The 22806-nt window shown below is 53.6% G+C and overlaps 2 protein-coding genes across 6 annotated transcripts in view; both read right to left on the bottom strand.

Annotated features, from left to right (window-relative positions):
- The window catches only part of TCEA3 (transcription elongation factor A3), a 38190-nt gene extending 29998 nt beyond the window's left edge, over window positions 1-8192 (bottom strand). Inside the window, exons 1-5 of one of the 5 annotated variants that reach the window (XM_079777810.1) lie at window positions 8069-8144; window positions 2322-2384; window positions 1488-1593; window positions 918-1059; window positions 634-790 (exon numbers count right to left, since the gene is read on the bottom strand). In XM_079777810.1, coding sequence (XP_079633936.1) covers window positions 634-790; window positions 918-1059; window positions 1488-1568 — 380 coding nt within the window. In that variant the 5' untranslated portion in view covers window positions 1569-1593; window positions 2322-2384; window positions 8069-8144. Of the gene's footprint in view, window positions 1-633; window positions 791-917; window positions 1060-1487; window positions 1594-2321; window positions 2431-8068 lie in introns of those variants that run through there. The other 4 variants (XM_079777809.1, XM_079777812.1, XM_079777811.1 and 1 more) reach the window with 4 other exon arrangements.
- A 2778-nt stretch (window positions 8193-10970) lies between these two features.
- The window catches only part of ASAP3 (ArfGAP with SH3 domain, ankyrin repeat and PH domain 3), a 42160-nt gene continuing 30324 nt past the window's right edge, over window positions 10971-22806 (bottom strand). The window contains 19 exon segments of the mRNA XM_079777644.1: window positions 10971-12266; window positions 13151-13207; window positions 13209-13242; window positions 13757-13967; window positions 14798-14993; window positions 15110-15217; window positions 15307-15374; window positions 15962-16077; window positions 16235-16320; window positions 17688-17865; window positions 18090-18184; window positions 18374-18507; window positions 18596-18786; window positions 18886-18934; window positions 20007-20094; window positions 20414-20483; window positions 21585-21694; window positions 21815-21901; window positions 22077-22152. Of these exon segments, the coding sequence (XP_079633770.1) occupies window positions 12192-12266; window positions 13151-13207; window positions 13209-13242; window positions 13757-13967; window positions 14798-14993; window positions 15110-15217; window positions 15307-15374; window positions 15962-16077; window positions 16235-16320; window positions 17688-17865; window positions 18090-18184; window positions 18374-18507; window positions 18596-18786; window positions 18886-18934; window positions 20007-20094; window positions 20414-20483; window positions 21585-21694; window positions 21815-21901; window positions 22077-22152 (2029 nt within the window). The 3' untranslated portion in view covers window positions 10971-12191.

Raw genomic sequence — 22806 nt, 5'->3', positions numbered from 1 at the left:
AACAGAGGACCACCCCCCAAAGGAATTAAGTCATCTGTGTTGTCACATATGAAAAAGGTAGGTCTTATTTATACATTAACGAAGGCTTTTATCTATTGTGTTGGATAAGGCTTTTGGGCCCTATCTGGAAATCATGCAATTTTGCGGACTGTTCTATTCTTGTGGGGTTCTGACAGACAAAGATTGGAATCCCACTTTGTCACATAATGGCTGTGCGATCCTCGGAAAGTCCTGCTTCCCAGCCTTCAGCCTCCTCATCACTAAATGGGAAATTTGAATAAAGAACCAACAAAATGTTTCTTTTCTAGGAGCAAGTCAGTTCCTAGTCCATTGACCTGCAACCCTGACAAAGGTGGGTCATCAGTTGCATTACTAGGCAACATCGCTTCCAGTAGCAATGAGCCCTGATTGGTAAATGATGTCTACACAGGAAGGGCGATGGATGAACTATAAATAATTAGTGGAAAACCACAGTTTTTTGGCAGTCCCAAGTGAGTGGATTTTGTAACTGGTCAGTGCCCTTGCTGGAATTCTATGTTTGGTCTATAGGACTGATACCTATTTGGGGCATAGGACATCGAGGTCAGGAGTTCCCACCCACTGTGGTCTCATTTCCTTGCACCTGGGCGTTACCTGGGTAGAGAGCTGTGGATGCGGTGCTGTCCCCTATGAGAACTCTTGCTGATGAGAAAAGGCCTGAGTGTGTCAACAACACTGCGTTCCCTGTCCCTGCATCCTTCTAGATGAAGCCAGTGCCAGGGACAGCCTATCTGGGTCTTGTGAGGGGGGCCTGCAGGAGATAATAATAACAGCCATCTCTCGGGTGGTGAGGATTAAGTGAAGTTATATATAAACAGCACTGCTGGCAGAGGACGCGACAAGTGTCAGCCCCCTTCTCTCTGTCCCGGAAAAAATACCTGACTTTGGGCTCTTCTTGTTTTGTCCTTGGTGGGGAAAGGCCTGCCTCTGACTTCCAACGGGAACAGTCAAGTTCTTTTTCTTTCTTCTTGGCTTTTTCTCTTTCCTCTCCTTTTCCCCCTTTGGGGGAACTAGGGGAGTCTGAAAAAAAAAAAAAAAAAAGCATAGCTTTGGGGAGGAAGGAGCAAAAGGCAGGGACAAGGTCAACTGCACACTCCCCCAACACACACACACATTTATACACAGACGCACCTACCACATGCACATATGTGTGCAAATCCACGCTCACACCCTGGGGACAGAAAGACATCTGCACACACACACCTATGCACATGTTTATACAAATATCTCTCTATAGACATGTACAAACACACAGACAAATGAAATACACACATGTACATGAAAACGTACATATCTATACATCTCGCACTTGAGTAGACAAACACTGGCACTCCCCACGAGAGACCATCTGTCATTTATGAAGTCATTCAACAAACATACACTGAGTGCCTGCTATGGGCCAAGCACAGTCCTGTCACAGGGGCTGGGAGAAAACAGTCCCCTCTCACCCAGCAGCCGCTTCCATTTTTTGATGAGGACTTTGGCCAAGGACACCACCTCTTTGTCTGAGCAGTACTTCCGGACCCCATTAACGGCGACACCAATCCTGGTTGTCTGAAAAGCGACAGAGTTAGGGACTGGTCTGGGAATGGACATGCCGGATTGGCTGCCCTAACTGAAAAGACCTACCCCAGTTCAACCACCCCCTTCCCTCAGCTGACCTGTGCCTGAGAACCCTGATCCTATAACTGAGGCCCTGACCTGCCATCCTTAGTGAGGGCCAGTGCCCCAGGCTCAGCCCCCTGCACTGATGGATAACTTTGGTGAAAAGCTGAGGTGGTGGTGGTGGTGGTGGTGGTGGGTCTGGCTGATGAGGACCCCTCCCCATTCCAAGTCACCAGGTGTGGTGGAGGCATATCTTTGAGCTCAAGTTTCACCTTAAGATGTAGCCCTGGCTACTAAAGCTTGGGTGTGTGCCGATTTTTTTTCAGGGCCAAGAGCATCGGGTAATGTTTGGGGACTATATGGGCCACAGGGAGGATAAAAAAACGGGGGTCTCTTCACTGGATCATTGGCCTCTTGTATGCCACAAGCCCAGGGCCTTGGGAATTGGGGTATTCAAGGAAAATACATCAGCCTTTCTCCCAGACCCAGAGGGCCGCCCTGTGCTTGGAAGGTCTCCGGTGCCCATCTAAATGCCCCAGTCCCCCCCCTCAGAGCACCTCAAGATCCCCCAGCCCTCTACTCAGAAATTGTCCCCAGACCCCACCCTTAGAGGTCTTCCCCCCAGATGGATATCCCCCCCGCAGCACTGTCCCCAGAGCTTTCCACCCCCACCCCACCTGGAGTAGCTGGATGGACATCTGACAGCTGTTCAGCTTCTTCAGAAGGTCGAGGGCCCCTTCCTGTGGGAGGCCACAAGGTGAGGGCTGAGGCTGTGGGTTCTGCCCCAGGCCCCTCTCTGACCATCTGGTCTTGGTAGGAAAGAGGAGGGGAGGTGGTGGGGAGGAGACTGTTCCGGTATAGGACACAGGTAGACAGGCAGTCGGAGGACAGGCAGGGGACAGAAAGAAGGAGAGAGAAGGAAAAGATTCTGCCCCGGTTCAGCTCTCTACGTCATCCTTACCACCCAGGCTGGGTTCAAGCCCCTCTGAGCCAGGCTTCAGCCCTAACCACTTTCCCTGACCCTAAGCCATTGGTTCTCCTGTTCTTTCTACTGGGTATGCTCTCCCCTTCCCCATCTCTTCCTTAATTACTTTGCAGCTTATTATTATTGCTTTAGTATCCTCCTTTCCTCACTTTCCTACTATGAGCTTCTGCAGGTGGTTGTGTGTGTTTACAGCTTTATCAGGGTATAATGGATGTACAATAAACTGGACATATTGCAGGCTACAACTTGATGAGTTTGGACCCATGAAACAATCACCACAATCAAGATAAGAACATAGCCACCATTCCCCAAAGTTTCCTAGTTCCCCTTTGTAATCCATCCCTCCTTGCACCCCCAACCCCATACCCAGGCCACCACTATTCTGCTTTCTCTCATGATAGATGGGCTTGTATTTTTTTTTAAAAGGAATGGTTTAGCTCAGCTGGCCTGGCTCAGTGGTTGAGCATTGACCTATGAACCTGGAGGTCACAGTTTGATTCCTGGTCAGGGCACCTGCCTGGGTTGTGTGCTTGATCCCCCAGTGTGGGTCATGCAGAAGGCAGCCAATCAATGATTCTCTCTCATCATTGGTGTTTCTCTCTCTCTTCCTCTCCCTTCCTCACTGAAATCAATTTTTTTAAAAAGGGATAGTTTATTGATTTTTAGAGAGAGAGGAAGGGAAAGGGAGAGCAAAATATTGATTGGCTGCCTCCCACACACCCCCTACTGGGAATGGAGGCCACAACCAGGGCATGAGCCCTTGACCAGGAATCCAACCAGCAACTTCCTGGTGCACCAGATGACATCCAAGAAACCGCCACACTGGGAAGGGCTGGGCTTGCACTTTTTAAAAATATATATTTTATTAATTTTTTACAGAGAGGAAAAGAGAAGGATAGAGAGTTAGAAACATCGATGAGAGAGAAACATTGATCAGCTGCCTCCTGCACACTCCCCACTGGGTATGTGCCCGCAACCAAGGCACATGCCCTTGACCAGAATCGAACCTGGGACCCCTGAGTCCACAGGCCAACACTCTATCCACTGAGCCAAACTGGTCAGGGCATGGGCTTGCACTTTTAAGTACTGTAGATCACAACTCCTTTTCGTCTGGCTTCTTTCACTCAGCGTAATTATTTTGAGATGTATCCATGTTGCTGTGCTTATCAACCACTGCTTTTCACTGCTGGGCTGTTTCCATTGCATGCACACACCACAATTTGCTTATGCATTCGCCTGTTGATGACTTTTGGTAGTGTCCAGTTTGGGCCTACTACAAACAAGTCTGCTAGGAACATCCATGTACAAGCCTTTGTATGGACATACACTGTCATTCCTCTTGGGTAAAGAGGACGTTTTAGACCTCAAGGTTCAGCACACAGCCATGACGCCCTGTGTGAATGAATCAAGCAGAAAGCAGAAGGTGGGAGGGGAGACTGGGAGGAGAAGAAAGGAGACTCAGATTTGAAAATCTGTTGGCGGCCAGGCCCCGACCCACCCCTGACCCACTTCAGCTTTCTCCTTCCTCCCAGCCACTTCCTAGAAGCCAAGCCCTGGCCTCCTGGCCTGAGTTTGGTTCCCTGGGGAGCACCAGCTGCCAGGCTTCCTGGACCACGTCCCAAGGGTGGCCAGTCCTCAGCCTCCCTTAGAGCTCGGGTTCACAGTCTGTGTTCAGAGGTGTGGCCTGTGGGTTTGTGTGCGCATCTAAACTCGTGGGCATGTAACTCTGTGTGTAACATTAATTAAAGGCTTACTGTGTGTGGACACTGTTCGATGTGTTTTATGTGAATTATCTTGTTTAACTTTCAATGACCCTATGAGGTAGGTACTATCTTCATTGGTATAGATGATCCCACTTTCATAGAAGAGGAATCCAAGAAACAGAGAGGTTAAATAATTTGCCCAAAGTTACAAGGAACAGAGCTGGGATTCAAACTCAGGCATTTGAGGCTCGAACCACTATACATCAGTGTAGGTATGGACATAGATCTGTCCAGACTTGTACAATCATCGAATATCAACATGGGTAATTGCAGTGGTATGTTGGTCAATATTTAACAACCAGGTCTTAAGGGGAAGAAAAAAACCTGATTTGTATTGTTTGCCTGTTTCTGTGTAAACACTCCTCCCATGGCCAATCTCAATTTACCAACATGCTGTCACTGAACTGAAGGAGCTATTGGTGAGTAACACCATTAGATAGTACTAGAGGCCTGTTGCACGAATCTTCGTGCAACAGGCCTTCCTTCCCCTGGCTGCCAGCACCGGTTTTCCTCCGGCACCTGGGACCCAGGCCTTCGTTCTGGCCACAGCAGAGAAGCCAAGCCTCTTCAGTCTTCAGTCTTCGCTCAGGCCAGAGCCTTCAGTCTTCACTCTGTGTCTGCATATGCAAATTAACCCACCACCTTTGCTGGGTTAATTTGCATACTCACTCCTGACTGGCTGGTGGGCATCGTGGAGGTATAGTCAATTTGCATCTTTCTCTTTTATTAGTGTAGATTTCCACCATAGTGATGTAATAGAAGTTAATAACCTCTAGACCATAGATGATGGTAAAATAATTAGGAAATGATGATTTTGGAGTATTTATTACCTTTGTTTTAAATATAATTTATTAAAAAATATTTATTTGCCCTAACCGATTTGGCTCAGTGGACAGAGCGTCGGCCTGCGGACTGAAGGGTCCCAGGTTCGATTCCAGTCAAGGGCATGTACCCTGGTTACGGGCACATCCCCAGTAGGGGGTGTGCAGGAGGCAGCTGGTAGATGTTTCTGGCTCTCCCTTTCCCTTTCTCTCTGTAAAAATTCAATAAAATATATATTTTTAAAAATATATTTATTTATTTGTAACTTTACAATTTAATTTTTTATATGATGGCTCTATTTAACAATAGGCTTGTAAAATTCCTGAAACCTCAACCACCAATGTTAAGCCAGTTCCATCTTACTACTGGACATTTGTCTTTGTATGTCACATTGCATTGCTAGGTCTGCTCTGGTCCAGGTGTGGAGCTGTGGGTATGCAGCTTGAAGTGCAACGTGTTTGTTTGTATTTGTGAAATGATGCCTGGGTTGTAATGTCTGAATGTGTAAGCGTAGCTGTTAAGTTTGTAGTTTTGCATGTCTGAGTATTGCTTATTGTCTGCATGCACACGTGTACCCATGTAACTGTCTTTGTGTATCTTTTTGTAAATATAATGGTCAGTGTACCTATCATGCCAGGGTCAGTAACCATGTCTCATATGCAGTTATGTTCATATTAGCTTGTTTAGTTACTGTTGTGTGGCTGTAGCTATATTGTTGTGTGTAATTGTGTAGCTGTGACTTGGTGCTTGTATGTTAAAGCTGTTTTAATGGGTGCACGCTGACACCGTCTGACAAAAGCCCTAAATTGCTGGGACTTCAGTCATTGGCAGTGCAACCTGGGCCTGAGCTGCAACGTGGAGGATCCGTCTTATTTCAGGAAGTGTGTCCTCCTCTCCCTAACCACCCCTGGTGGCCCATTTTCACTCCTAGAGCAGCCCCACCTTTCTTGATCACATGCCCAGAGCTCTGTGCCCGCTCAGACGCTGGGAGAAGCCCAGGCACAGACGTGGCTGCAGAGCTACGGGGAACCTGTGGCCAGGCTTGCATCTTTCCTGGGCAGAGCTCTGAATACTTCCACAGGAACACATTCCAAGGAGCACCATTCCTCTTCCCGCTGCACAGAAGAGGAAAGCCAGGCCCGAGAGGGGAAGTGGTGGGCCCATGGCCACAGAAGAGCAAGAGGAAGCCAGGGCCAGTGCCTTCCTTCTCAGCCAGAGCTCTCCTCACAACCAAGCGGCTTTTCTCCGGTCTCCTACCTTCCCCACCCCACCCACCACCCTCCACCCCTCCTGGCCCAAGCCAGGGTCAACAAGGAGCGGGGCTGGGGTAACCTGTCTACTTTCTGTGGAGTTTAGCTCAGAAGACGGGTTTGGACTCTGCTGCCCCAGTTGGAAAAGTGCCCCCCCTCCCCCACTAGTGGCTCAGTTTGTGTCTCTGCCTTTGGAAGATCTGCAATGGGGGTGGTGGAGGCTGGGATGTAAGGGTGAGAGCTGCCCGCACTCGGCAGGTTTCTGTTTCATGGGGCTGTGCAGAAGCCGGTCTCGTTTTCTAACTCCTAGCTGGCACCGTCCTGAGTCCTAGTCAGGGTTGCAGACCTCTTTCCCCTGTCCACAGCCAGCAAAGACAAAACCTGGTGACCTCCTCAGGAGGGAGGTAATCTCAGCTCCTCTCACAGAGGAAGACAGGGAGGCTCTGGCCTTTATACTAACATCAACTCAGTACCACGCATGTCTACTCTAGGGCTTCCTGGCACTCCAGTTCCAGCGACGCCTCTCTTTGCTCCGCTTCAAACCCTCTATGACGGTCCACCCCTTTCCCCAAGTTCCTAAGGGTCACAGAGGCCTGGGAAACGCAAGTCCTGCTCCAGCACAAGGCTGCGGATGGTGGGAAGAGGAAGGCCCTGGGGCAGGGCGAGGGGCGGGGAGCGTGCCCGCAGGCCAGCCTCCCCTCCTTTCCTTCCCTGGGTGTGCCCAGATCCTCCCGAACGAAGGCCAAGTTTGCCCTGGCCGGACAGTCCCGCGGCGCCAGCCTGAGGCAAAGATCACGGGGAGGATCAAACATTAACCCCACGTCGGCGGGCTAGCGCTCCGTGCGCCCCGGGTCCGCAGGTAGGACCGCCAGCCGCGCCGGACTCCCTCCACCTCCGGGCGTGCGCGCACAGCCCAGCCTCCAGCCCGCCCCCTCCCCCACCCGCGGGCCGAGGCTGCGGCTGCCCCGCACCTGTTCGGCCCCCTCCGGCGCAGGCCCCATCCCGCGGCCAAGGGAAGGAAAATTGCAAACAGAACCGCTCCTGGCGCCCGAAACTGTGAGGTCGCGGGACCCGTGGCCCTTCACTCCTCCCCGCCAGAACCACTCGGGGTGCGGGGTGCGGGGTGCGGGGCAGACGCGGCTCAGCACCCTCACGAGCTCAAGTTTCCCTGACACTTCTGGGGGCCACCAGGATTGTGTTCCACCCGCCCCGCCGTCGCCTCCACGGCCCTGGCCTCGCACACGTCGTCCGTCCCGGGCCTCGGAAGGTCCCTTTCCACGTCCTAATCTCTCCCCTCGCGTTCCCGGACCTGCACAAGCGACCCCGGGGCCCCTGGACCCTAAGTGCCCAGAGGTACACGCACAAGCCTGGTCTTCGGGGCCGAACTATGCCCACCCCGGGCACCCCGAGCCATGCACACGCCCACTCGGAGGTGCCCAGCGGTCCCCACGGGGCGCTGAGCCCGGCCCCGCTGCGTCTCCCTCGGGCCCCGAGTCCCGCGCGCGCCTCCCGGCGCCCCGCCAGCTCGCGTCCCCCGGACTCCCGGGCTCTCCGGGCCGCGCCTCCCGGGGTGGGACGCCGTGGCCCAAACTCTGCAGCCTCACCGTGTGCTTCCTGGCTACCATCTTCTCCAGCTTCCTGGCCATTCGCAGCAGCTCCTCTTCCCGGCCCATGTTGGCCCACGACGCCCGGCGGGCGAGGGGCGCAGGGGCAGCAGCCGGGCCTCGGGGGCGGGCGGCGCGGGGGAGGAGGGCGTGCAGCCCGCGCGGGACGCAAACACACGCGGCACACACGTCTGGCGGGGGCGGGGCGGGGTCCCCCTCCCCGCCCGCCCGCCGGCCTCCGAGGCGGGGGAGGGGTGGCGTGCACTAAATATAGATTTCAAGGACTCGTCAGGGCAAAGATTGCCCGCGCGGCCAGTCGGGCCTCCCGAGCGGGACGAGGCTGCGAGAGCGGGCTCTCCCTCCGGCCCTTCCCGGCCTGGGGCGGGGGTGCTGAAGGGAGGTTTGGGGAGGAGGCCGTCGTCCGGGGACGCCAAGGGCTGTCGCGGGGAGAAGGGCGCCAGGGTGCCCGGGAGCTGCGGCCGGAGTTCAGGGCCCCGCGTGTCTGCCCCGTTACTGTTCAGAGCGCGCGGACCCAGCTCCGCGCCTGTGCCCAAGTGGAGGCGACTTGGTGCACCCCGATCACATTTTAGGGCATGGCCGTGGAAGCCAGCTCTGCCCACCCTGCTGTGCTCGCTCACATCCTGAGCGCACGCGAACCCGGGCCCCCTGTTCCCGACTGTTTGTAAGGGGGAGAGCTTGCATTTCTAACAAGGTCCTGGAGAACTGTGCCCGCGCTGCGGGTCCCAGGACTGCGCGGAGGAGGGAGGGCCTGGGAGATTCTGAAGTGCACAAAACTGAGACATACTGACCCAGGTGCATGGCGCCCTCCATTCCGGGTCAGGGCACTGCCTCCCCAAAGGGATGGAGTCTGGAAGGGTCATCTCGGTGCAGAGAAGGAGACAAACAGAATTGTGCCGCCACAGTGGGCACACCCGTGTGTTTCTGAGGAAGGGCCTTCCAGAGTCCCTGGCAGACCCATGTCTCCTCCTAAACAAGTGAGTTTAATTGACAGAAAATTATCTTGGGGGGAGCGGGCGGTGCTTAGGGACCTGGAGGGGAGGCATGAAAAGTGGCCCACAGTGTGTACAGGGTGGGGAGCTGTGGTTTGGGATGTTCGGTGAAATCTCCAGACTCTCCTGATAGAACCTTAGAGAACCCCACCCCAGCCCCAGCACAGAGACAGTGTGGTGTGGACTCCTGTGGCTTCTAACTGCTGCTGTGTGTCCTGGGATAGAGGTAGGAAGGGGTGAGGTTTTTCATTCACTCAACAAATGTACTGAGCATTCAGGCAATGACCAAGACAGGCCCAGTCCCAGCAGGCTTGAGAGTGGGTCTGTGGGCAAGAGACCCCTTCAATCAATAAGGACAGAGCCAATTCTGTGTTACCACAACTGGGGTGAGGGGCGGCAAGAAGGGGAGGATACCTTAAGGACACATTGGAGGGAGGGTGTCATCTCCTCTGAAGAAACAACATTTAATTTTTGGGCAGAAGTGCAGAGTGGGAGGCAGTTGGAGGCAGGAGGAAGAGAGTGTTCACATAAGAGAAGAAACATTCCTTCATTCATCAGGCACCTACTATGTGCCAGGCAATTCTAGCCCTGGGCATTCAGAGAGGAACGAAGCGGTCCTCCTGGAGTTTCAAATGCGCAAAGCTTAGGGATGGGAGGGTACTTGGCGTGTCAGGGTTGCAGGAACTGAAAAATTGGCGTGGCTACAACACGGAGGTGAGAGGAGTGTAGAGAGAAATGAGACAGAAAATCAGAGATGGCTGAGGCCTGACCATGCAAAGCATTGTCAGGTTAGACCAATGATTTGGGATTCTAGGTTAGATCAATGGTTTGGGATTTGGGGAGGTCTCTTGGCCAACCCCCAAGCAAGCCCCTCTAGGTTGAAGGGACAGCTGTCTGCAGTTCCTTAGGATTGCCTTTAAAAAGTGAAAAAAACAAATTTGCTTTCAGGCCTCAGCTTGGAGAAGACTTAGGTGAAACTTTCCCTAATGAGTTCATCTGACACCAGTTGCCTCCCACCACACACGGGTAGGGAAGTGATGCCACGTCTTCCCTGGCCCCCAGGATTGGCCTCCGGGGTCTGTCTCCAAAAAAGGAGAATCTCCAAGAGCAGTCTTTTTTAAAAAATATATTTTATTGATTTTTTACAGAGAGGAAGGGAGAGGGATAGAGTCAGAAACATCAATGAGAGAGAAACATCGATCAGCTGCCTCCTGCACACCTCCCACTGGGGATGTGCCCGCAACCAAGGTACATGCCCTTGACCGGAATCGAACCTGGGACCTTTCAGTCTGCAGGCCGACACTCTATCCACTGAGCCAAACCGGTTGGGGCGAAGAGCAGTCTTGATAGCCCTTCATTGACACACCCTTTTGTTTCTTGACCTTCTTTCTGTTTCATTTCCCTACTCCCTCGTTATGCTTCCTGGAATCACCGCACAAGTAAACTACTTGCCCCCAAATACCTGTGTCAGGGGAAATCTAATTGAGACAAGAACTGGAGGTCTCAACAGAGCTAAACTGCAGGTCTCCTCACTCCTAGTCCAGTGCTCTTTCCTCCACACCAGGGTTTCTCAACCATGGCACTGTTAACACTTTGGACTGGGTAAGTCATTGCTGTGAGGGGATGGCCTGTGTATTGTCGCATGTTTAGCAGCATCCCTGACCCCTAGTCACTAGATGCCAGTAGCACCATCCCATTGGGAGCAATACAAAAATCTCTGCATCCCCAAATGTCTCTTGGGGCAAAACTGCCCCTGGTTGCAAACCACTGCTCTACGCCAGGCTGTCTCTCTTACGGGGCCCAGAGAAAGAATTTCAAGTCCTAAGATTCCCTCTCCTTCCCTATAGATCTTCAGATCACATAAATAAAACCACCAGGGGGTTACTAAAAAAAAAAAATCTTTTATTACAGGTAAGTGAAAGAACAATTCAGAGATGAAGTCAGAGATGAACAAAACCAGACACTGGGGGCTCAGCAGATGACTTTGTTCCTGTGGGTCACAGAGCAGCCAGGTCGCCAGGGTACACAGCCCAGCCTCCAGGCCAGGCTGCTGTGTTGGCCACTGGCACCCTCTGGCCTCCCCTGGTTGGCCTGGCTCATCGGCGACTGTAAAGCTGAGGTGTTAGAGACTGGTGATGGCTTAGGTGTTTGCTAATATGGGGCTGAAGGTCAGGGTGGAATTTCTGGGTGGGAAGAAGAACCGTCAAGTCTCTGCCCTCCCATTTCTATCTTTCTCCTTTTGTGACCCTTTCCTTCCCTGACACTGGAAGGCTCCTGAGTTGACCAAGAGAAAGAGGAGAGAAGTGAGGACCCATCATCTGGGACCATCCCTTTCTTTCCTGCTAAGTCAAGGAGAGTGGGCAGTCTGCTTCTTGACTGGGGATGTAGTAGAGGTCCCCCAGAAGGCTGTGCTATCCCTCAGGCTACGTAATTGAAAGTACGGCATGAACATTGACCAACCAGAATGGATGGGCTCTAGGCAAATGCAAAGTCATACAGCTGATTGTCAGTCTGCCCCTCATGCCAGAACCATCTGCCCTGGCCCATTCCCAAGCTCAACCCTTGGGACCAGCTTCCCAGCAAGGGACCACATCTGCAGGACCCCTGTCTTAGTCACGTGGCATCTGTAGTACCTAGTACAGGTCTAGACAAGAGCCAGAACTCAGTGAAGAAATACTGATGAATGGATGAGGAGATGGCCCCTAGTCTGGCAGAATCCCTGGTCTGGAGAATGATGAAGGCAGCCTGGTCCTACTCTTGTGGAGCCTCAGACTGATGGAAGAAACAGTCCTGGTCTGATGAGGGACTGAGGGTTCTGCAGCTGAAGTAGCTGGGAGCACTCAGATCCAGCCAAAGGGCTCCCTCAACCTGGGGAGCAATGAGATAGAGGGGAAAGAACCACCACCAGCCCTAACATGGAAGGGCCCAGCATCCTTGGCAGGGGCATGGGCCCATGGCAGGGATGAAGGCCAGCCACAGGGCCACAGGGACAGAGACAGCATGACCCAAGGAAGTGAACACCTCAGCTCCTTAGTCTTGTGCCCTCAAGTCCTAGCTCTGAACGTTGGGGTCCAGCATGAGGGTGGTTCAGGCATGAAAGGACCAGCAAGGAGCTAGTCTTGCAAAAGCAGCACAGAACTTGCTGGGAGAACCCCAGTTCTTGAGCCTTCTCCTTCAGTGAAGCCAACCTGGGGAGAGGATGAAAATTGACATTTTTTAAGCACTTATTATATGCCAGCTGTTTATCTCACTCATTTTCACAAACGTCTTATGGTGATGAAATTATGTCATAGTATGGGGGTAGATGAAAGTATCCCCATTTTACAGATGATGAAACTGAGGCTTGAATAAGTGAGGCCATTTGCCCAAGTCTCCTCACTCTAAAGCTGGGGCTCTTATGATCATACATGCTTCAACAACAGGCATCAGCACCAGGCTGAGTGATGGATACCTGGCTGTGGACACCGATTGGTATCTGGTGCCTGACTTGGATGGACTGAGGATGACAATTCCCCAGAGACACTCAGCCCCTGCCCCTGCCTTCCTCCACTCCCAACACAGAAACCAACACCATCCCTGAGAACTTCCCAGGGGAGCAAGGAAGAGAGGAGGCGTCCTTCTCAAACTACTGGCTTCGTCCTATGCCACTCCCACGTTCCGCAACTAAATATATGCACATCCCCTATGCCGGGGAGCCACCAGTCTCGGGAGATTCCAGGAGACTCCCGTACAAGGGGAGAGTCAGGGAATCCGAGGCCTGGTGCACAGACACCCTAATCTTGCAACTGCAGGGAAGCAACCAGCCTGGCTGACACAGCTTTGCTCATCCTCTCCTGGGAGCAGCCGGAGCTGGGCCTCATCACCTCGGCCATCCCTCAAGGCCTGGGTGCTCCCCAGCTTCACCCATCCTGGGCTGGAGTGGGGAAGGCGGAGCACCAGGACAGGGAAAGGCCAAACTGTGTACCCCGATCCTGGGGAGAGGTGTCCCACCCCAATACACCTACTCCTGACCCATTCTGCCTCCGAGGTACTCTGCCATCTCCCCTCAAACCAGTCCTGAGCTCCTACCTACCAGCATGTTCCTTCTGGGTGGAGGCTGCCTGGCTGAGGGACAGTCTTCCATGTTCTGGTGCCCCCCGCCGATAGGAACGAGTGCTCTCGGAGCTGGAAAGCAGGGAGAGGCCAACATGACCCCCATGCCCAGGGAGCCCCCCAGAGTAGAGAGAAAGGGCTCAGGTGTAGAGCAAGGCTGGGGCTTAGAGTCCATGAGGCCCCTGGCCTCCAGAGAGCGCTGGCGATTTCCCTGTCTACTCCCCATACTCCAAACTGGAAGAGTTTGTAAGGAAGAGAGGACTGGATCCTGGGTTGAAGGTAGGGACAGAGCGAATGCCCCACTGACAGCCTCTAGAACAAGGCTCACAGGTTCCCACCTCCTCCACTCCAGCTTCAGCAGTCTACGTCCCAGATTCTTAATCAACATCCCAGGAGCAGGTGAGTAAAGGGGAAAGCGGTCCAATCACCCTCCATTTAAGCTCTAGCCTTTCTGTGTTAGCCATGGGCCTCAGAGCTGGAAGGTATCCCAGTCTTCAGGCAGACACAGTTTAGAGGTGGGGAAATAAATGGGTGCTCAGAGAGGTCAGGACACTTGCCTGGGTTGCACAGCTGGGCTCTCACCAACCTGAATCGGACGGGGGGTGTGGTTCCAGATGTCAGGCTGGGTCGGGAGGTGCCTGAGGACTCCCAGAGACCCTCTTCAGAGCTGGGTGGGGTTTGGTTAGTACCCCCAAGTTCCACAGGACTTGTAAGGCTAGAGGAAGAGGACGTTGGACTGTTCTGGCTCTCGGGGGCCCCAGGAGCCTCTGAGCTGAGGCTGGGGACTTCGGAATGATCTGGAATCAGAAGGGATAAAGCCTGTATTTATCTCTTATTCTGCTCAATTTCAAAGTAGCCTTTGGCCTCTAGAATCTCCCCATTCCCCACTCCCCATCTCTCTCTCTAGCACTGTCCTTCAACTCTTCCCCATCATGCTGCAGTCTTCTTCAGCCACGGCATCCATTCACAACAGCCAGGGCCACAATGATACAATGATACACGGTTTTGCTTCCGCTTACACCTTCTCCTCGGTCTGGGCTCTCCTGCTCATCCCTCAGGCTCAGCTCAGAGGCCATCCCCACCAGGAAGCCTTCCTAAGCCACCCTCTAGTCCCAACACGACATGCTCTCTCCCTCCCTGAACTCCCAGAACAAGCCTGTCCATTCATTCAACAAATAGTTCTTGAGAACAGCCAGGCACCGGGCCAGGTGCTGGAGAAATAGTAGTCAGCAAAACACTCAAAGTCCCGTCCTCTCGGGATTTACATTCCATATCACATTGTGCCTTATGTTATAAGGGACTGCATTCGTTTTTCTCTCCCCCACTGGACTGTGTCTCAGTAGCCCCCAAAGGCCTCAAGACATAGTGGATGCTCAATAAATGCGTCTCTGTTTTTATTTAAGTGAAACATTGACATATTTGGAATAAAACAGACCTGGGTTTGAATACCACTTAAGGGACTTAGCTGATCTTGGGTAGGTTATTGAACATCTCTGTTCCTGTACTTATAAGGGGGAGATGATAACCCCAAACTATCAGATAGTGAGAATGATATGAACTAACATATGCACACAGTAGGCCCTCAATGAATGGCACAATGAGCATTTTTCTGGGCAGCCAACCATACCTCCACTGGTATGTCCTGCACGGCCTTGGACCATGGTCCGAGAAGGGTTTTTGACCGGTAAGGGTGGGGGGCAATCCTCACTCTGGCTCGGAGGGGCAGCTGATCCCAGGTTGGTGATGGTCTCATAGGTCTTGTTGCTGATGTCCATCCTCCCACTGGCCCAGTGGACCTGGGCCGGGGGCTTCGGAGGACAGTGCTGCTGGGACAGAAGTGTTGGAGGGAGGACAGCCTGGTTTCTCCAGTTCACCCCGCCCCTCCCCACACGAGGTCCAATCTGGTTCTAAAGGTCCGAGAGGCAGGGCTGGGACCCACCTTCTCTTCCTCATCCTCCTCGCTGTCAGAGCCGGGCTCTGTGGAGAGTCCCCAGGAGTAGTGCACGTGCAGAGGGAAGGCCAGGGTCCCAGCCTTGGCCTGTTCCAGCTGCCAAAACAAAGCCTCGGCAGTTCGAGGGTCCGGGCTCAGAGGAGAGCGAGAAAGGGTCAGGGTACCCCTCCTTCCCTAGACCTTACCAGCTCCTCACACTCCTTGTGCTGCTTCTTCCTGGCTATGTCCAGAGCTGTTTCTCCTTCCTCGTTCACTGTGAGGGGTCAAGTCAGGAGTCTTAGTCAGGGTCAAAGCCGCCTGATAGCTTAGAGGTGAAGATGGGCCACTGGAATCAAATTGTATGGGTTTGAATCCTGGCTCTGCTACCTCCTGGCTGAGTGACCTTGGGCCTTAATTTTCTCATCTATAAAATGAGTGTGATACTTGCAACTACCTGACCAGGTGTTGTGAAAATTAGATGAGTTAATATGTGTAGAGCATTTGGCACATTGTCAGGCACATGTTAAGCAGTAAATGGTGGCCATTATCATCACTATAATTCAGGTGCAGCTCAATTAGGTTAGGTACTTTCAGAAACAATACTTTATTTTACTTTCTTAGCAGGCCTACTAGGTCAGTGGTATTATTCCCATTTTACAGATGAGGAAACTGAGGCTCAAGAACTGAATGGACAAACCCCACAGTCACACAGATGGTCAGAGGCAAGCCAGGATTAGGACCCAAGTTGGACTGTGAAGTCCATGCTCATAGCCAGTGCTCTCTGTCTGGGAAAAAGGCAGGGGGTCCCACACGAGGGGGAACAGAGGTGGGAGTCTGAGGGAGGAGGTGTCTGAGCCCCACCTGGGCCAACCGAAGCTCTCCCTTTCAGCAGCAGCTTGAGGCAGTCAGGTTGGTTGTAGAGAGCAGCGTAGTGCAGGGCACTGTTCCCATCAGCAGCCTTGGCATCCAGGTGACCGCTGGGGAGGTATGGTCAGGGAGGAAGGAAGGGGGATAGACAGATGAGGGGTCAATATCAGGGGGAAAAAGAGGAAGAGGAGAGGAGGGAGCAGAGGGAGGAGAACAAGGCCAGGGGGCAGTGTGAGGACATGCACAGACAGGCAGGGAGGTTCTCACCCATTTTGAATGATGAAATCCACCAGGGGCAGGGAGGCCTGGTTGGCGACTCTGACAGCCAAGTGCAGGGCGAGCTCTCCAGGTGCCTGAATACACATCCACCCCTCTGAGTTTCCCCGGTTCACCTGCCCCCACCCCAATATTACCCTCTTGAATTCCTGCTGTCCCCCGACACCTCCAGATATGAGGCTGCCAGAACCCCTGAGAGATGAGACTGAATGGACATGTTTGAGAGGAGGGTGACATCTCTTCCTTCAGTGGCTCTGGCTCCTCTTGCCACCAATCCTATATAATAAAAGCCTAATATGCTATGTGTCTGGTAGTTTGGTTGGCTGTTCAACCAATCAAAGCATAATATGCTAATGATATGCTAAGGCTGCTCAACAGCTTGCTATGACGTGCACTGACCACCAGGGGGCAGACAGTTGACCAGTTGACCAGTCACTATGACGTGCACTGACCACCAGAGGCAAATGCTCTGACCAGTAGGTTAGCTTGCTGCTGGGGTCCAGCCAATCGGGACTGAGCAAGTTGGGCCGGGTACAACCTGGAGCCCTCCTATGGTCCCTCCCTGGCTGACACTTCCCGTGTCCCTCCCCGGCCCCAATCGTGCACCAGTGGAGTCCCTCGGCCTGACCTGCGCCTTCTTGCAATTCAGGACTCCTCGAGGGATGTCGGAGAGCCAATTTTGGCCTGATACCGCAGGCCAGGCTGATGGACCCCACTGGTGCACGAATTCGTGCACTGGGCCACTAGTAGAAAATGTTTCCCTAACTTGGTTCTTGGCCCTGGGCTCCTCTCTTTGCTCCTCTCACTGCCACCAATGAACCTCAGTGAACCTCGTGTTGCCAGCTATCACTCAGGGAGGCTGTTCCAGGCTTACCTCACCAAATATGGCACTTTCCTGCCTGCTGGACAGCCTACAGAGGTATCAGACCGCTCAAAGATATGCCACCCAATTTTTGATGTTCAGCACTCCTGTTGATTTAATCTTTCCAATGTCTCTGATATTCTCCCCCGACTCCCCAGTTCATGTGATGTTTGTTATTGGAAATGCCAGTGGCCTTCCCTGCTCTAATATGACCCACCTTTATCCATTTCTAAAGGTATTCAAGAAAAAAAAAGATACTAACAAGTTATTGCACACATATTATGCAATAGGCCCTTTACTCACACGACAATTCTCATTTCAACGTGGGTGCTATCATTTTCTCATCTTTGTCTCAGAGAAGTTAAGCAACCCCTCTGGACCACACAGCTAGGGAAAGACAGAGCCAGGATTCTGGCTCGGGTCTGCTTGACTGAACGCGTGCTCTTTCCTTTTCACCCCTCTGATGGGTGAGGTTTGAGCAGATGTCAGAGGTGGGCAGAGGGGCGTGCTAGCTGGTCCTGGAGGCCTGGGGCATATGTAAGTGTGGGTGGGTGGTAAGTGGTCCTTGGAGGGGGTTCTCACCTGCCCCTCAGGCCCTGGCAGCAGCTGCCCGAAGTCCTGCCCATTAGCGAAGGCCTCGAGCACAGACAGGAGGTCCTGGTTGCAAATGGCCATCCAGAGCCTCTGAGGCTCGGGTGTGGACCGCCGGGCAAACCTGTGCTCCACGTACTTGGCCACGATATAGTCCCTGCGGGCACTCCTGCCAAAGACAACCACAGGCGGGATCTCAGTTATCCCCTTCCACCCAGTTGACCCCTGGAGCCCTCCCACAGGAGACACAGATCTCCGAGAACCTGCCCTGGACTCTCCCAGACCTGAGGCTCCCCTCTCCCCAGACTTCCAGTCCAAGATCTTTCTGAGACCTTGGGAGCTGGGGGAGCAGAATCCCCAGCCAGGACGTCCTCCATCGGAGAGTCCCCTTACATGTCACTGTCAGCTGAGGGTTTAGGGCCGCCATGTGAGGGCAGCTGGGCCTCCATGACTTCATTGAAGCGCGTGTTTCCGATGTTCAAGGCCAGCTGGAGTCACAGCAAAGTAAGACGGGGGTGGTTAGGATGGCGCCCCCTGGAGGACTGAGCCCAGCCCTGACTGTCACCTTCCCCTCCCCCCCTCCTCCTCCACCCCAGTCACCCACCCCCCAAGCTCTGGCTGAGCCATTGTGCCCAAGCCCGCCTCTTGATCAAACGACGCCGGGAATCCACTCTCACCAACAACTCCGAGGGGCACAGCAGGTCCAAGGTGAGGGACTGGATACGCGAGAAGCGCACACCCAGCTCGCGGTGGACGCCCGAACACTGGATGCAGGTGAGCACGCCCAGGTTGGTGCTGAGCCACGTGGGGTCTGCAAAGAGGGCAGCTCATTTCTGGAGATGCGGCCCCTCCCCTCCACTCCCACCTCCCTCCTGGGGGTGGGTGGCCCCACCACGGACCTGCAGCCCCGCAGTCGCAGCACTGGCCGTTGCCGGGCCTGCTCTTCACCTCCGCGATGAGGAGCTTGGTGAGGTCCTGGAGCTCCCCGTCCAGCCCGGCGCCCCCCCAGGGCCCCAGGATGCCACTGGGCTCCCCGTGGAAGGCACTGCTCAAAGCTTCGTCCTTGCTGTTCTGCAGCACTGACACCCACCTGTGGAGAGTGCATGGGGGGCGTGGGGATGACACCCCTGGCCTGGGGTCCTGCCCCCTCTCCCCCCCACAACCCCCGGGGTCATGGGGAAGCACTCACGCCTCACACTCATGTTCGTCCTCCGCCTGGAAATGGTACGTCCTGTTGTCTGTTGGGAGGGGAGGGGAGGAGATGTCTGGCCTTCCCTGGGCCCAGGGAGCCCCCACCCAAACCACTGGATCCAGACAGAGCTGTTGTCCCTATGCGGCCAGGCTCTGCCAAGCTAGGGGTGGGCGGGGAATGGCAGTGGCCAGCAGAGGGGGCAGTTTCTCAGAAGTCACCTGCAAAGGAGCATCCCAACAAGGCTCTCTGTGTGCAGCTGGGGTTCCAGGTCATGGGAGGTATTGGAGGGCACAGGACCTCACGCAGCTCAGAGGCAGTCTCCTCTGAACCCACTGCCACCACCCCATCTGTCCCCACAGCCCCCTGTCTGCTCTCCCTGCTCTCCATCTCTTGCCCCCCCTGCCGGTACCAACTGCCAGATTATTGCTGCCTAAGGTTCTGCTCTAACCACACCACTCCCCTGATCCAAGACCCCCCTTGGCTCCCTACTGCCAGCAAACAAGATCCAAACCTTTAAGAGGCATTCCTAGGCCTCATCTCCTACGACTCCTATGTGAACCCCACACTCTGGGCAAACTGGCCAGACCCACGCTCCTGTTTTTATGTTTTTCCTCATGCCAATCCTGTCCCCTGAAATGCCCTCCCCAAACTCTACCTCCTGAGTCCTTCAAGGCTAATGTCAAGGGCTGCCTCCTCCAAGCAGCCTTCCTGATTCCCCAGAGCAGGGCAGGCCTTCCTCTCTTTCATCTTGGACAGTGCTCTATCTGCTCCTCTCTTCTGGACACTCCCCCGCTTCTTACAGTCCTGGGTCCCCAATCACACCCCTGCCAGAGCGGGCTCCCTAAGGATGAGACTGGGCTTTGCTCAGCCTACGCCTGCCCCGAGAAAGCCTGGCACCAAAGGCTCCAAAGGAATAATAATGCCAAAATCTACCCCTCCAAACCCATTCGAATCTGCTTTACAGAGTGTCCAGGACCTAAGGAGTCTTCAGCCTGCAGTAGTGGCTGTCTGGCAAACATGTGGAACTGGACACCGGCCCCTGGCTCAGCCTCCTGGTGGCTGACAGGTCTCTTAGAGAAGCCTTGGGCAGTTGTGGGGAAGGGGCCGGGACTACTCACGAGTCACCAGGTCAAAGCACTTTTTCTCCTCGGGGTTTGGCCTCACTTGGCACGTCAGCAGGGTCAGCTTCACTGGGGGCCGGTTTATCTGCGGGAAATTGGGGAACGGAGGATGTACATCTTACCCTCTGGGTCTCCCAGACTCTTAGCCCCTGTTTCTCAATCTGTTAAATGGGCATAATCCTGTTCCTGTTTATGTGTCCCCTCTCCCAGCTCCTCAAGGTTGTGGAATGTGTGGGCCAACACCAGGCTGGGAGCTGTGGGTCCCATCCTTCCCTCCACACACAGGGGATCTCCCGGAACCTGGGTCCAGGTCTCAGAGGGGAGGGTTTGACACTTGTCTGCTCAGAACACCGAGCGGAGAAAGGACCCGTGGTGTTCGGAGACCCCACCCCTCCCGGCCTCACCATGCTGTGTGAGATGGTCAGGCAGCCATACTTGACTCCACACTTCCTTTTCTGCCAGACTCTTCGAATTCTAGGACCCAGAGGGATAGAGAGACCGTGACCCAAGGCTTACACCTAAGTCCCCTGTAGCAGAAAAACAGAGTCCTGGCCCAGGTCTCCTGAAGGAGGAGACACAGTTCTGCCCGTGAGAAGCTCCCGGTCTGATGGGGGAAACAGCCTCACTCTCTGGGAATCCTTATTCTAAAGGGGGCACGTGACCTTGACTCTCTGAGAGCTTCTACTCCGATGGAGAAGACACAGCTCCCAACCTTATCTGAGAGGAGGGACAGGCTCTTGACCCTAACGGCTCAATTATGGTTAAACACAAAGAGACACAAATAGTGAGACGCTAAAAATACAATTAGCAAATCCATGCTCCAAAGCTACTTAAGACTTCTGTAAATATTAATTGGCGTAACAGAGTTATTCTTCTCTGATAAAAACTGATTCGAAAGTAGTAACACGGCCCTGGCCGGTTTGGCTCAGTGGATAGAGCATCAGCCTGCGGACCAAAGGGTCCCGGATTCGATTCCGGTCAAGGGCATGTACCTTGGTTGCAGGCTCCTCCCTGGCCGGGGCCCTGTTCAGGGCTCGTGCAGGAGGCAACCCATCGATGTGTTTCTCTCACATCAATGTTTCTCTCTGTCTTTCCCTCTCTCTTCCATTCTCTCTAAAAATCAATGGTAAAATATCCTCGGGTGAGGATTAACAAAAACAAACAAACAAACAATAAATAAATAAAGGTGATTAAATGTTAAAAAGAAAGTAGTAACACGAACACTTCCCATAAGGACCTTGGCATTTCCCAGGCTGATTTTTGACCCCTGGGAGGAAGGCACAGGCAACATTGACTTCCAGGCGTACATCGTCTATTGCAGAGGCTAAGAGTGAGGGCATGGAGGCTCTCTAGGGCCTAAGTGCTCAAACAGCGTCCGCTGCAGCTATGCTTCTTCAAGTTAAGAACAACCAGTGGCTTTTAGAAGCTCACGTGCCCAGGACTGTGATGATTTTGCATTGCCACAGTGGAGGGTCCAAGAACCCTCAAATGATAAGAAGAGTCCCTTTGGTCAGTAACTCTAACCCTGACTGTGTGGCTTTGGTCAAGCTACTTAAAGTTCTCCAAGTCACTTACCCATCACTCTTCTTGTACAGAAAGCCCACCTTCTCCGTCCCAAACTGCTTGTTGCCTTGGTGCTGGTGGATGCTGTAGCCACCTCCTGAGTTCTTCCGGCTCATGTTGTCCTGCTCCCCAGACATGAAAGGAGACCTCAGGGGACTCTGAGAAGTCTTCCTTCTCCCCCCACCTCCCACATGGTGTGCCTTGGGGGAAAGCACTCCTTCTGGGATGAATCAGGGGCTGACCTCCCTGTTCTCAAGCTGCAGCGTCCCTCGGAGGGAGTCCCGGAGCTGGGTCAGCTTCTGTAGCTCCTCCTCCTGGGCTTGGCGCAGCTATGGGAGAGGGCAGGACCCCGTCATCAGCCAGCAGATGTGCCAGGTGCAGAGTCCAGACCAGCGCAGCAGGGCAGGAGCCTCGCTCTCTGGGCAGGGGCAGCTCTTCCACACCCAGGTTCTCCCAGAAGGACAGGGGGCTTGACCACAGGCCAAAGGGTAAGGCCCGACTTACTGCATGTACCGAGGCTGCCAGCTTCTCGATGAAGGGGGACAGGCTCTGAGCAGCCTTCCAGCCGTCTTGGAAAAAGCTAAGAGGTGCGAGGCCAAACAAGGGGCCAGAGAGAAATGAAAATGAGAGATGAAACACGAAGTATGGGAGAAGGTGCCCCAAGGATCACCGGGCTGTATACTAGTAGTCTGATGGTCAAGAACAGGCACTCTTGCCCAAACCGGTTTGGCTCAGTGGATACAGCATCGGTCTGCGGACTGGAAGGTCCCAGGTTCGATTCCGGTCAAGGGCATGTACATTGGTTGTGGGCACATCCCCCGGTGGGGGGTGTGCAGGAGGCAGCTGGTCGATGTCTCTCTTTCATCGATGTTTCTAGCTCTCTATCCCTCTCCCTTCCTCTCTGTGAAAAATCAATAAAATATAAAAAAGAAAAAAGAAAAAAAAGAAAAAAAGAACAGGCACTCTGGAGTTAGAATGTCTGGGTCCAGATCCCAGTTTACTAGCCGTGTGAGCTTAGTAAGTCTGAGACTCCGTTTTCACATCTGTAAAATGGGGATACTAACAATACCTGCTCACAGGGGCGTTAGGGGATTGAGTGAGATCAAGTGAGCCAAGTACTTAGGGCCTGACACATGGAGAGTACTCAATAAAGAAGAGCTGTGAAAAACATTACCAAGAAGGTGCAGACATACAGAGTCCTTGGGGGTCTGTTAGACCCTGGGCCTGGGCCTTG

Source organism: Cnephaeus nilssonii (assembly GCF_951640355.1).
Source record: "Cnephaeus nilssonii genome assembly, chromosome: 7".
Lineage (NCBI taxonomy): Eukaryota > Metazoa > Chordata > Mammalia > Chiroptera > Vespertilionidae > Cnephaeus > Cnephaeus nilssonii.
This window is presented reverse-complemented; position numbering and strand designations above follow the sequence as displayed.